The sequence below is a fragment of the Myiozetetes cayanensis genome, unplaced genomic scaffold, assembly GCF_022539395.1.
Source record: "Myiozetetes cayanensis isolate MyiCay16 unplaced genomic scaffold, myiCay2020 scf19, whole genome shotgun sequence".
Lineage (NCBI taxonomy): Eukaryota > Metazoa > Chordata > Aves > Passeriformes > Tyrannidae > Myiozetetes > Myiozetetes cayanensis.
In genome coordinates, this window is record NW_026087400.1 from 5,247,679 (window position 1) to 5,260,550 (window position 12,872).

Below are 12,872 nucleotides of genomic sequence, written 5' to 3' on the forward strand. Positions count from 1 at the left end.
CTGGGTTTCTTTGCAGATGCAAACTGATTTATGCTAGCTGTGCAAGTGGACCTTCACTGAGGCTCACAAATGCTCCACAAATATGTGGGGTTTTTTCACTCAAAAGCCTATAGTCTCGTGTTTACATGGTTTGCTAGATCAGCCTCCTCGGGAAGGGTGCTCACTTCTCTGGGCAAAAGAATTAACCAGTCTGGCCCCCTTGCTGTGGTGTCATTGGTGACCAGCTCTAAATCCGTGTACCATTTGGTTTCCCCAGTCCAGCTCAAGCCCAGAGGGAGAAGAGGTGTAAGTCTCAAGTTCTGAGTCAGAAAACACCAACAGTGACATAAGGTGTTTTTCTGGACCGGTCACAAAAATTGTAATTTCATACTTGTGTTGATGGTAAAGAGAAATTAATCTTATTTACCATTCTGAAGGAAGACCAAAAAAAAAAAGAAAAAGGATTTATTGCAGTAATGTGAAACTTTGTAAGAATTCATGCTCTGTGTGGGAGCTGTACTAATAACGCTGTTGGCAGTCATAGCTGCTTTTCAGCTGGGCAGGAGAACCAGAACATTGAAAATGTCAGGTGTCACAGATTTCATTATAGTTCCCCATGGCACTGCTAAGGTCATTCCCACTTAATGGACTTTGTTGCTGTTTGGGTATTTTTAAATTCAACACACAGTGCTTCACCTTCTTCAACCTGTATGGAGCAGGCACCAAGGATAACAGCACCGCCAGGAACGCTTTGAAAGCTGCCAAGTGCTCTGACAAGGTTGTTGCTGTTGCTGACAACCAGAGAGGAGCTGCTTTTTAATGGTTGAATGTTGGCATGTTTTGCTAATACGTGTCTTGGCACAAAGGCTCGATATAGCTCATGGACTACCTGCTTATGCTCAATGAAGGGAAAGATGAAGTAGAGCTGACTGGTGAAACACTGGGGTTTGAGTCTCTGGTCTACAAGATTTCACTGCAGTTCTTGGGTGAATCCCTGAAGTTCTCTGTGCCTGAAATCTGTCCCTAAAACAAGAACACCCTCACAGTGGCAAAGGTATGGAGTGTGTTGGGTTGTTAGCAGTATGCTAATGCTATTAAATCTTGATAACAATGGTTACTACATCTGGATTGTGTTTGTGTAATGTTACAGTGCTGGCGAGGTCTAAATCTACCCTCTCTCAGTTTAAAGCCACCCCCCCTTATCCTGTCACTCCACACCCTTGTAAAAAATCCCTTGGAACCCCTTTAGGCACTGAAAGGGCATCTAAGATCTCCCTGGAGCCTTCTCTTCTCCAGGCTGAACAACCCCAACTCTCTCAGCCTGTCAAAGGATGGTTACAGAGAGTTTAGGACAGGTCAGCTGAGCCCACCAGGGACTGCAGCTAATAAAGAGACAGAAAACATCATTATTAATTCTCGAAGACAAGACTTAGTGAAAGGAAAACAAATGGGAGGAGTAAAAAAAATTAAATGAAACTTAAACATTTCAGAGATGGGCAAAACATCATCACAGGTGTGGATACAACATCCACACATCTGCATATACTCAGTATAAATGTTTGGTCTTTCTCTTCCTCTTTCTTGAAAGTCCTGGCTGGCTTGGCTGGTTTGTATCACCAGTGACATGATGTTTAACTACACTTAGCTGCTTCTCTGTTTAGACAAGATGTTAGGAAGAAATTCTTCCCTGTGAGGGTGGGGAGGCCCTCACCCAGGTTGCCCAGAGAAGCTGTGGCTGCCCCATCCCTGGAGGTGTTCAAGCCCAGGTTAGACAGGGATTGGAAGGTGTCCCTGCCCGTGTCCTTCCAACCCAAACCATTCTGTGATTCTATAACTCTACAGTCCTTTCCCATTTGGCTGAGTGAGCCCAGGACTGGGCTGGCAGTCCATGGAGGATGAGCTGGCTGCTCTGTGCTCCTCTGTCATGATTTTGCTCCCAGAAAACAACCCCAGAAACTTGGTTTGGCCACCCACAGCACTCAGGTCCGTGCCTGTGCCCGTGTGCTTCTGGAGTGGTTTTGCACTTGAGTGCCCCAAGTCACTTCATGTGATTTGTACTTTGTACTTGCCAGCCCACAGGAGACCTGGAATAACAACTGTGATGTGCTGCCTTATTGCTTAAATACCCTCATGAATATACTCCAACCTGATCTACAGTTCAAACAAATTCAATAAAGCAGAGCAGGATTTAAAGACGTTTTAAATAAATTAACTTCTGGATGGATGTTTATTAAGTTTTATGAAGCCATTTACTGAAACGAAACATTTGTTTCGAAAGGTGCCTGAAATTTTCCCCCTGTGAACTATGGAAATTACTTTTATAATTGAAATGAGAAATAAGGGCCAAATGGAAAGCATTCCTCATTGCTAGAGGCACGGTCCTTGTGCCTTTCTCAAAGAAAAAAAAAGGAATTATTTGACTCTCCACAGCTTTTGTTTTCCTTTGCATTGGTGGGGCCTGATGTGGTGCAGTGATGCCAGGTGGGAGGGTGGCTTGGGAGGAGTGAGGATCTCTGCCCAAACTTCCCAGGAGTTTGGCTTTTTGAAGGAGTCAGCCCTGAGTTAGAGAAGTCACGAGCAGAAGGTAACATTGTTCATCCAGCTCAAATGTGGTTTGGATTTCTGCATAAACCGTGGAGGCTCCACTGGGAGCACCATGCCCAGCACAGAAATCTCCTGCAGCCAGAAAACAAGGATGCTGCCATGTGCTGGGGGTTTTCACTGCTGAAGACATGAACTGCAGCTCCTTAGGCAGCTAACTGAAAAATAAACCTTTTAGCATAGCAGACCAAATAAAAGGATCCATAAAATAAACGATTAGATTTTTTTAGTACTTGATCATGTGGGGACGGTAGAGGCTTCTGTTCTTCTCATCTGGATGCAGCACCAAAAAGCCTTCAGAGAGGCAGTGCATTTGAGCTAGGTTTTAGAAGATGAATTTTCCAGGCATGAATGATTCCAAATATTTAAATTTTATTTTGTTACTGCTTTCCAAGCAAACTTTGCCTCCACCAGAAATCAAAGCAAAAGGGTTGAATGGCTAAAACCTATGAAGATTTTACAGCTCAGCTGAGCTATTTCTCAGCAGAACATTAACCAAGAGCTGCAGGGAGGATGGAGGTGACTGATTTTTACTCATTTAGTGTAAGGACACTTTAATATCATGGGCAATACCCAAGTATTCTGTTCCAACAGAATTACTTCTGTGTCAGAAAAATAAGTGCTGGGGAGGAAGCAGATCATGCTAAAGATGGGAAGGTAGGAAGGGAACTCTTACTGTTAAGACAGAATAAACCTACTTCTTGTTGCTGTGCCCATCAGCTGAGAAGGGCAGAACAGATCCTTTGCTTTTTCCATGTCTCAGGAAGGATTTTTTCAGGGCAAACATCACCGATGGGATTCTCCTTCAAATCTAGCTGTTTTCCCCCATTTGTTTGCCAGCCTGCAGACACTGATGTTTGGATGCTGTTAGGGCTGGATAGTCAGTGTGTGAAGGGATAGGAGCACTCAGGGTCTTTCTGCAGCGGAGATGCAAAGTGCAGTTCAAGGCCTGTGGGATTTCACCAGTTTAAACTCCAACCAGGGTGCTTGTAGTGGCAAACAGGATGTATGATAAAGGCACATCTGTCACTTCAAGTATAAGCAGTCCAAGCCTTAAATTTGGATATTTATTTCATAGGATCAATGAATAACAAAATAAAATAAAATACCATACAGTACAAAGGCTATATCAGGAATTAACCATTTCATTACACTTTGATCAGTAAATACAGTATCAACAATAGCATGTTACATTGAAAGAGTGTTTCCCATTGCTACACAAAAAGATTTCACACCCTCTTCTTCCCTTTGTCACAGAAAACATTACAAAGGAGACACTGACACACTTTAACATTCATTTATTCTCCATTGAGCAACAGGCCACAGAAAGTAAAGCATATCAACATTTTGTATCTCAGAAGAAAAAAACAAAAGGTGCACTTTAAAAAATATTTACCATAAATACAATATGTGCAGGACTATCAGGTGGCACGGCTGGGGAAGGACTCCGGGTCACAAAGCCAGGACACAGCATCATGAAATTTTGGATTAGCAATTTCTGTTTTCATACTAAACGAATCCAGACCGAGAACAGAAGAACTGGTTGAGCTGGAATGTGAAGAAACCAGACAGAGCTCTAGCAGATAACAGCTTTGGTTAAACAGCTACCAAACAACACAGCCAGGAGGACACCAGACTGACACTCATGGCATTGCACAGGGAAGCACCAGTGCTCCCACGCCCTGTGGGTGTCTGTGCCTCCCTGAGGGCAGGAGCGATGCAGCTGCACAGATGATGGGTTCAAACCTGCAACAGGAGCTGTCTGCAGCAGCAGCACACCTTGGGGCTTATTTCACTGAACGCTGGATGCTACAAATGCAAAGACCCTGCTATTGTCATGTCTACAGCACGTGTCCTGCTAACCCTCCTCACCCATTTTCCATTCAGTTCTCTCCTGAAACACTCGCTGAAGTGAGGTCTCATACACTTTACAAGCTCAGCAGAGCATTCCAACACTGATGTACTGGGCCTGTGGTGAGAAAGTCCTGTCTGGGGGAAATTTCTGAGTAGCAAAATGACTTTATAACCCTGATTTCACACTCTGCCAAATGGATGGCCCCGGCAAGAGCACTGTGAAGAGAAACAAAACCTCAAAATAACATCTGAAGAGGTCACTTGATAGACTCTCTTCAGAGGGGAATTTCTCAAGATCTGTCTGGCAGCATTTCACATCTGTGGGTTCAACAGATTTTATTCTTTTTTTAGTCAAAACAAACAGTTCAAAACCCTTACATGAAATTTGCATAGATGAACAGCGTGCCACCCCAATGCTCCTCTCTCTGCCTTGGTAAAGAGTTCAGCCCAGACAAGAACACAGTGGATGGGAGCTGGTGTTCTGTCTAATGGCAAAAGACACTCCCACCCTATTAGGCTTAAAGCTAAACCTTGTTGGGTTAGTAGTTCAATCACTGTTAAAAGGCATGTAAAGAACCATTTTTCTGGTACACACTGGACAGTTTGTGCCTCTTTCTTCTCTACAATACTGTGCTTTCCTCTACAAGGAAATGGATGGGGCTCTGAGCAACCTGGTCTAGTGGAAGGTGTCCCTGCCCGTGGCAGGGGGTCAGAACTGGATGGTCTTTAAGGTCCCTTCTAACCCAAACCACTCTGTGGTTCTGTGAAAACCGTGGGGGTTTGCAGTGAGTTATCCTCACTTCTTTGAGCTCAAGGGAACCACAGCTCTAGGTCAGAGATACCAAAACTAGATGAGGAGGGGAGGGAGAATGAAATCAGCTGTGACTTACACTTCTCAGCTCAAGGTGGTCAGATTTGGCCAGTAGAAGAGGTAGCTTTGAGCTGCAATCTCAGATTAAGGCCTTGGACCCAGGTCTGCTTTCCTGTTAAACTGAGGGAACAGAGCTGTGGAAGTCAGCAAACCACTTGGATAAATCCCCTGAATTCCCCCAGATCTTCAACACTTGAGTGGCCCAGCAACAGTGAGAGTTTAAGAGTTTATCATAAGTACATTTTTAATCCAGCTTTTTCCCACTGTCATGTCAAACCAAAAATAAACTTACCAGTTTCTCTGAGCTGTGATCAAATATTCTGTAAGCTGCCAGTGTATCTCAGTAATGAAAATCTATGTGAAACAACAACTTTTGTACAGTGTTTTCTAAGATAATCAAGCACATCAGCAGGTTGGTGTTGAACAAGTCTAGTAATAATGTTTAATATTTCAAAAGCAACTGAGACATGCAGAGTGTTAAACTGTAATGAAAGTCAAAGCAACACACAGTTCCAGCTTCTGTGGGAGGTTTCAGAAACCACCTCCCAGACGTTGGCTCTATTTAGAGGTGAAGTTAAAAAATTTGGGTTCTGTCCAGAAACATTTGAAGTGTCTTGCCTGGAAGGCCAACGTTAAGGGTGTGACATTGACTCCTCTCCTCTCAAGGAAGACTCTTCCCCTTTTTTCTACTACCTGTTTTCCTTGTCAAAGAGGAGTCAATAGTCCATAAGCAACAAAAGTGCTCTGTTAAATATAATCTCTGCCCTCTGTTTGGTACATCCAGGGCAAGAAATCAAACGAAGGCATGACAAAACAGGGCTTGCAGTTTGGTTGAATCAGAAGAAACTAAAGCCCCACTGATTTCTATTTTGAGCCCTTTCTTTTGGAGTGGTTCTGTACTAGGCATTAAAATCATCTCCCATCCCTGGCTGGGCTGGTTGGAGGTCAGTTGATGGTCTACCATAGTAGCTCTGTACAACTGCCAGGTTATAAATGCCTCAGAAGTAGTCAGTCATCACCAACAACTCACAGCAAATGACCCATGGGTGTTTTCTCCATGTCCTGAGCCCAACAGGACCTAAACCACAACTCCAGGGAGTTGGGCTCAGTGATCCTTGTGAGTCCCTTCCCACTTGACAAGTTCTATAATTCTATCGTATTCTATCTGTAGGAGAAGTCCCCAGCACCCAGTGGTTCAGTAACTGGTCTCCATCACTTTGTGGCAGTTCATGGGGCCAGATCCACACCTCCAGCACTGGGATTTCTATTAGGTACCAGGGGTGATCTTTAGTAGGAGAGTGACATAGGATGGGCAAAGCCTGGAAAGCAGAATTGAGCCAAGTGACTCTTCTACTTTGTCATCATAAAGAGACAAGCCCTGCTCTCCTAATGAAGTGTGGTGTGAAAGGGGACACGGGGTCACCGACAGCAAAGGTTGCACAGGATGATAGGTTGGTTCTAGGTTTGTGCACATCTGGTGATGTGACAGCAGGGAAAGCCTTGTCCCAGAGCCCTGTGGTTTCTGGTACTAAAGACTCTGGAGCAATTTGCTGTATCACACAGTCAGAGGGCTGTTAGAGGTGGAACCATATGGGAGAAAAGCTCATGGCACCTATCCTGAACTGAGAAATTTCCTGTTCCTCAGGCTTGTTAAAAGAAAGTTGCTTTAGAGCTATGACTCCTCAGTTTAGACTGTTTTGTGTTCGCCATTTGCACTACCTGAAGATTTTGGGTACAGTTCAGTGTACCAACAGGTCTGGCAGTAAAAAGAAATAAAAGATAGAACAAGAAGCCCTGCTGCCTACAGCTTCTATAACCTATGAGACATCAACCTTTCAAAAATGGTGAGGAAACAGGTAAAACTGGAATAAGAATGGGAAAAATCTGAAGGTCTCACAGAATTGGAGCAGATTGCTCTTACCTCAGCAACCTGGAGCCCTCATGAACTTGAAGTTTTCTCACCTCTTAAAGCAGGTCAGCAAACTATTCTCTATAGTAAAAAACAGGATTTGACTGGATGGAAACAATAAGATTTTCCATTTCTGTTCATTTTCAGCACTCCAGCTGGGCACAGGCTCTGCATTCTTGACCTTGCCAGAGACTCTGCTATTTATTGGTGTTGTGGTACCAAAACCAGCAAGAGAGGGGGTTTGCTGTGCCAGGCACTATGGATGCCCTAAAGTCAAAGGTGCCACCCATTCTCCCAGGCCACAGCCACCCCAGCCTAGGTAAGGCATCATCTGTTCTTATTTGATTTCAAGGAGCCAGAGTGGCTCTCTTGAGCACCTTGGTCATATTACTCTTAATGTAGATATATTTCTAAAATAACCACCTGGCTCCCTGAGCTTTCACTCCTTGTCCACTGAAAATCCCATAGATGAGCATGTCCATTCTCCAAAGACATCCCTTTCTGTTCAAAACTGCTTTCTCCTCATCGGGTTCTCTGCTTGGTGCCACCAAGAGATGTGATCTCAAACCCTTGGATGTGAACACGGCATCTCTGCACTGAGAAAAGGATGAAATGCAGTACGGTTTTGCCTAAGTTTAACATATTTTGGCTTCCCAGTTAACACCACATCTGGATTTATGCCAGACTGAAGTTACAATATGTGTAGACATCACTCACAAGAGGCAAGGCCGATGCTTTAAAATAACCTCAAAGTTACTGGCAGAACAAAGCCTATTTTTCCAACAGAAATGACTTTGCTAAACACATTTGTGTCACGTGAATTTGGAGACCATGCACGAGAGTCACAGAGGCCTCTCTCCAGTTTTGACTCCATGATGAGTTGCATTTCCCTTCCTCCCCAGGCTTCAGTACGTGGTCTCCCTTGTGACCTGGCTGGAAAATGTGTGGTTGCTGGAGATACTGTTGGATTTCCTGGTGAAGGCCAGTCGTTTCTTCTTCTTCCTCCACGGCAGGCACACGAGTGTGAGCGTAGAGAGGAAGATCTGACGGAAGTTTGCCGACACCAGGTTGTAGAGGATGGGGTTGATTGCTGAGCTGACGTAGAAGAGGACATTTGTCAGCATGTAGAAGTAGTGGTAGAAGTTGTAAAGGAAACTGGAAGAACAGATGAAAGATAAATTCTGAGTGTGGAGAACTGAAAAAATTCAAAGGGCACAAGGGCGAGAAAAACATGAGCTGCTTTTCAGCCAACCTTTCTAGGCTGGGCACATGAGCTTACCAGTGGTGCATAAGCCACCAAAAAGAATCTGTATCTTGAACTGGAACTGGTCAAACATAGATCAAATGTCCCTATGAAGATATTACCCCAATCACTACTAGTTAGAAAATAACTGCCCTGGGGGGCAAAGATGACATTTACCTCATGTGCTCATTTTGTCTTTGAAAATAGACCTTCTGGAAACTGAGAAGCCAGATGGAAATTTGTTTCTGTGTCATACATATACATTAGCTTGACTTTTTTGGCTGCAGTTCTGGTCTACAGAGCTTGTAGAAGAGCCAAACCCTAGTGACAGATGCAGCTCTCTCCTCCCCCCCGGCAGTGAAAGCAACATCAGCTCATTCCGTGGGTCCCTGGGTTGGGATTTGTCTGTAATCTGGGAGAGCATTCCCTGTTCTGGGGGCAAGTTGATGACAGCATGCTTTTGAAACACATCCTGACCACCACAGTCTGATGTTTTCAACTAGAACGGATTGAAAGTGCTTTATTACCTTTTTTTTTGCTTTTGGAAATATCTTTCCTTGGGACAACTGAGATCAACAGCCCTGAGCTGGCAAAGCATTTACAAACAGCGTGGGTCTCATTTTCAGGAAGATGTTCCTCAGAATCATTTATCTTGGTGGAAATTGCAGACCTTTGAGCTAGCCTGAGCAGTGTCTAACAAAAGATAAATAGACGTGTGCTGGACTTCATCACCCATCCCTCCACACCCCCTTGGCACTGCCAAGGACCACATGGCCCATCCAGCTCTTACAAGCAGAGTTTCTCTATGTAGTTGTGAAGAATTAATATAGGAAAAATTTCTCTTCTTCAGGGGCAAGGCACATCCATTTATAAATGAATATGTCAAGCTGCTGCAAACTCTCAGTTAGCCACCAGACTGATAGTTCACCGTTCATAACATGCCTGCAAATTCAACGTTTTCCTAAAACTGCCCTTGGCTTTATAAGAAAATTAAAAAAAAAATAATATGGGAATGCAACCACGATGCATAAATTCACACTAACTGCAGACAGACTTCTCTACCCCTCTTGCTCAAAGCAAATGCAGTCATTACATAACTGAATGCTGCTTTAAGTGCTTTTCATACAGGAAAGCAAAGGAGAAACAACAGTTTGTCCCAGTACGTGCCTAGAGCTCTGTTTTATGACTGAAGATTAGATTTTGGGTTTTACTACAGATGGATGTACAGTTCCATTCAGTAGACTGCTGTATCCTCAACAACTATTTTTTGTACTGGGAGTTTGTGAAATTTTGATGTCTCGTAGTTGTGCTTCTTAGTATTGCAGATTATTTTTCCTTTTCCTGTTCATTGCAGGAAACAGACTCAGTCCCAGGGAGAACAGGGATGTTGGCAGGAGACACACGAGTGCATCCCATGGCATCTCAGCCTTCCTGGGTGTGTCCCCAGACAGCATTAGTGTTAAAGTATATGTTTTTAAAGAATAACCAGTTTGGTGGTTGCTTTGCTGAGGAACCTGGCCTGGTGCTGCAGAAAGGGAGTTCCTGGGGTGCCCTTTGCACACCTGTGAGCAGCACGCGTGTGTTCAGCACAGGCGTGCAAATATCCCAGAATTCTCTGACAATCTGGGCATTTCCTAATCAGAGGCATCTGCTGGTATTTAATTCTGATCCACTCCCTGCAAAACGCAGTAAATAACCTGCCCCAGCCTCAGCAAGCAGCGCAGTTATTCCCCCGCCTGTGTGATCTCTCCTGTCACTGAGGAAACGTGGCCTCATGGAGCTAAATCATGTGTTGATGGGAGGTGATCCATCTTAGGGCTGGGGATCGATATCTCTGGCACGGAGACAGAAATCCACTCGGGATGTGTAAAACCCCCCTGTCCAAATGCCATTTCATCAAGGGCTGTCAGGGGTGAACGCCCCTCGCTGCGTCCAGCAGGGGTGAGCCTGTGGTTACAGCCCACAGGAGGAGGAGGGGGGGCTGTCGATGCATTTTGGTTCAAGTTGATGATTCCTTCAGCCATGTCTGGGGGATTGACACGGCAAGACTCAGAGTCTTAATTTGGCCGGTAAACACTGAGAAACGCAAAAGAAAAAAACCAAAACAGCAATGAGGGGTTTGAGGCTTTAACTCCTGGCACAGAGAACGCCTTTACTCCCAGATCCCCTCCTCCACCTCCACATCTGTGGGTGTGCCAACAGCTCCAGCCTGACCCCCCCACCCCATCCTGGCGTGTGGGGACCTTGTCCCCCACGTTGTCACTCACTCTGTCCAGTGGCTGGAGGGGACGTAGCAGAACATGAGGCGCCGTATGTGGTAAGGGAGCCAGCAGACCACGAAGGCGATCACCACAGCACCTGCAAGGCACGGAAAAAAAGCCCCTTATTTTCTGAGCAATTTATCATCAAGGTGAAAAAGGGACCTGTCCGTGTGGGTTTTATTGCTGTAAACTGTTTTCCTAAAGCCCCGGTTGTTCTCCTGTTGCCGTTGTGCAATGAATTTAATAACCCTGAGGGACAACCAGCCTGCAAAAACAAGCATAACAGAAGTAATAGAAAATAGCAAAGGCACCGGGGCAGCGACGTTGTGAACAATGGAAGGTGCAGACGAAGGACTGCCGATGCCTGGTTCAGACACCAGCTTAAATGAAACTATTCACATCTGTCCTCTGTGTTTCATGCCCTTGTGACACTGGGTATCTTGTCCAAAGTACTCTCAGAGACAGTTAGTGTGTGTTTTTCATCCAGGTAGACAGGGAGCCAGGGACATGATAATCCCATTAGCTTGTTACATGGAGCCACTGGCTGCAGTCCCCACGGTGCTGAGGATCATTAAACAGCCTCAGGAGCTCTTTCTGGTGGCAGGGCTTGTCCTTTTGTTCTACGTTTGTGCAATACCTGAGATTACAACATGTTTTGGGTCTGGACTTTGCCATAATAAAAATGATTCATTAAAGGGTAAGCAGAGAAAGACACTGTTTTTTTAACTTTCCAGATTCTAGCTGAGGGATGTCAAAGAATGTAAACAAAATGCAACAAATCTGAAGGGTAAAAGTGTTGTTGATAGAGTGCATTTGTCAGTCTGGATTAAAAAGGAGATATATCAGGCAATCAAGAGAAAGATTTGTCTCCGTTTTTAATATACATTTCAACCTCTGTATGGAACAGCAGGATTCTGGCACAATCCTAGCAGGAAATAAAGAAATTTCAGTTAAAACCTAACACAATAAAAGGCAAGAAGAAAATAAAATAATTAAGGCAATTTTTTTATCCCAAATTTGCTCTACAGACAACAAGGGCTGCATAACTCTTGTCCTCTTTGTGACCTGTAACGGCCTGGGAAGCAGCAAAGCTCTCCTGCAGAGTGAGGATACCAGAAGTGCAACATAGATTTGGCACGTGGAGCCAAAGGCTGCTTTTCCTTCTACCTTGGTATTGAAAATATTTATGTGGATATGTCGCCAACCCAGATGCTGTCATTCCCCAGGGACTGTGCCTTAGCTCGTGGAGGAGATGTGCAGAAGCTGTGCTTCCCTTGAAGAGTGTGATCCAGGAGGAACAAGTCTGGCTGTGGTCACATCTCCCCATCAGCCAAGAGACAGAGGGGAGGCTTTAGTAGTGGAGTGAGGAGGGAAGACTCTGCGCCCCATTTTTGTGGGTGTCATCATTAGTCGAGTCACTGCCTAATTTGTACAGAAATTAAATAATTCCTGGTGCCTGGCTCCATAATCACAGCCCTACTTCAATGCCATGTGCTCCCTCTCTTATTAAACACATAACTTACAATGGAGAGGGTTCTATTCCTTCAGCACCAGCCTGCATGATGTATGACAGCATCTTCCAGGAATGCTGCAAAAGCCATTTATTCAATAAAGATTTAGGCAACTGAAGGGACATGCTTTGGAAAGAAGGGTCTGTTTTTATTCCCTTGTCCAAGTGAATTAATTTTTTCAAACTGAGTGTTTTTGGCTGCTCTGTGGTCACAGTGATCACAGATGTAATTCATCATTAGACAGCCAGCAGCCCCTCAGATGCCATCAAGTGAATGAATTTGACCTGTGTCTGATCCTTCCCTGAGGAGCTTTGATGGGACTGATGGGTGAGGCCCTACATGATGTGTGGCACAGGAGAGTTGAGGAGATCCACTGGGAAGCTCGATGGGAGCATGGATACTTGCCTTGCTCTTCCACACTTCTGAGCACCTGCTTCTGACCACCTCCAGAAATTAATTTCTCTGTTGTATGGACCTTTGGTTTTCCCTGGATGGAGCAGTCCCCCCATGATTCTCCAGGAGGTCCCTCCCAGAGGCCACAGGAGAAGCAACACTCTCCAGCCTCTCCTCCTCCATCCATCAGCCTCGGGACAACAGGAATGAGCCAACATCACATCTCCAGCCCATCTGCTTTCCCAGCGCC

At 44.9% G+C, this 12,872-nt stretch overlaps 1 protein-coding gene across 1 annotated transcript in view; it reads right to left on the reverse strand.

Moving 5' to 3' along the window:
• Positions 1-3,633: 3,633 nt before the first annotated feature.
• Positions 3,634-12,872, reverse strand: part of NTSR1 (neurotensin receptor 1) — a 53,606-nt gene continuing 44,367 nt past the window's right edge. The window contains exons 3-4 of the mRNA XM_050313835.1: positions 10,725-10,815; positions 3,634-8,369 (exon numbers count right to left, since the gene is read on the reverse strand). Coding sequence (XP_050169792.1) covers positions 8,120-8,369; positions 10,725-10,815 — 341 coding nt within the window. The 3' untranslated portion in view covers positions 3,634-8,119. The remainder of the gene's footprint in view (positions 8,370-10,724; positions 10,816-12,872) is intronic.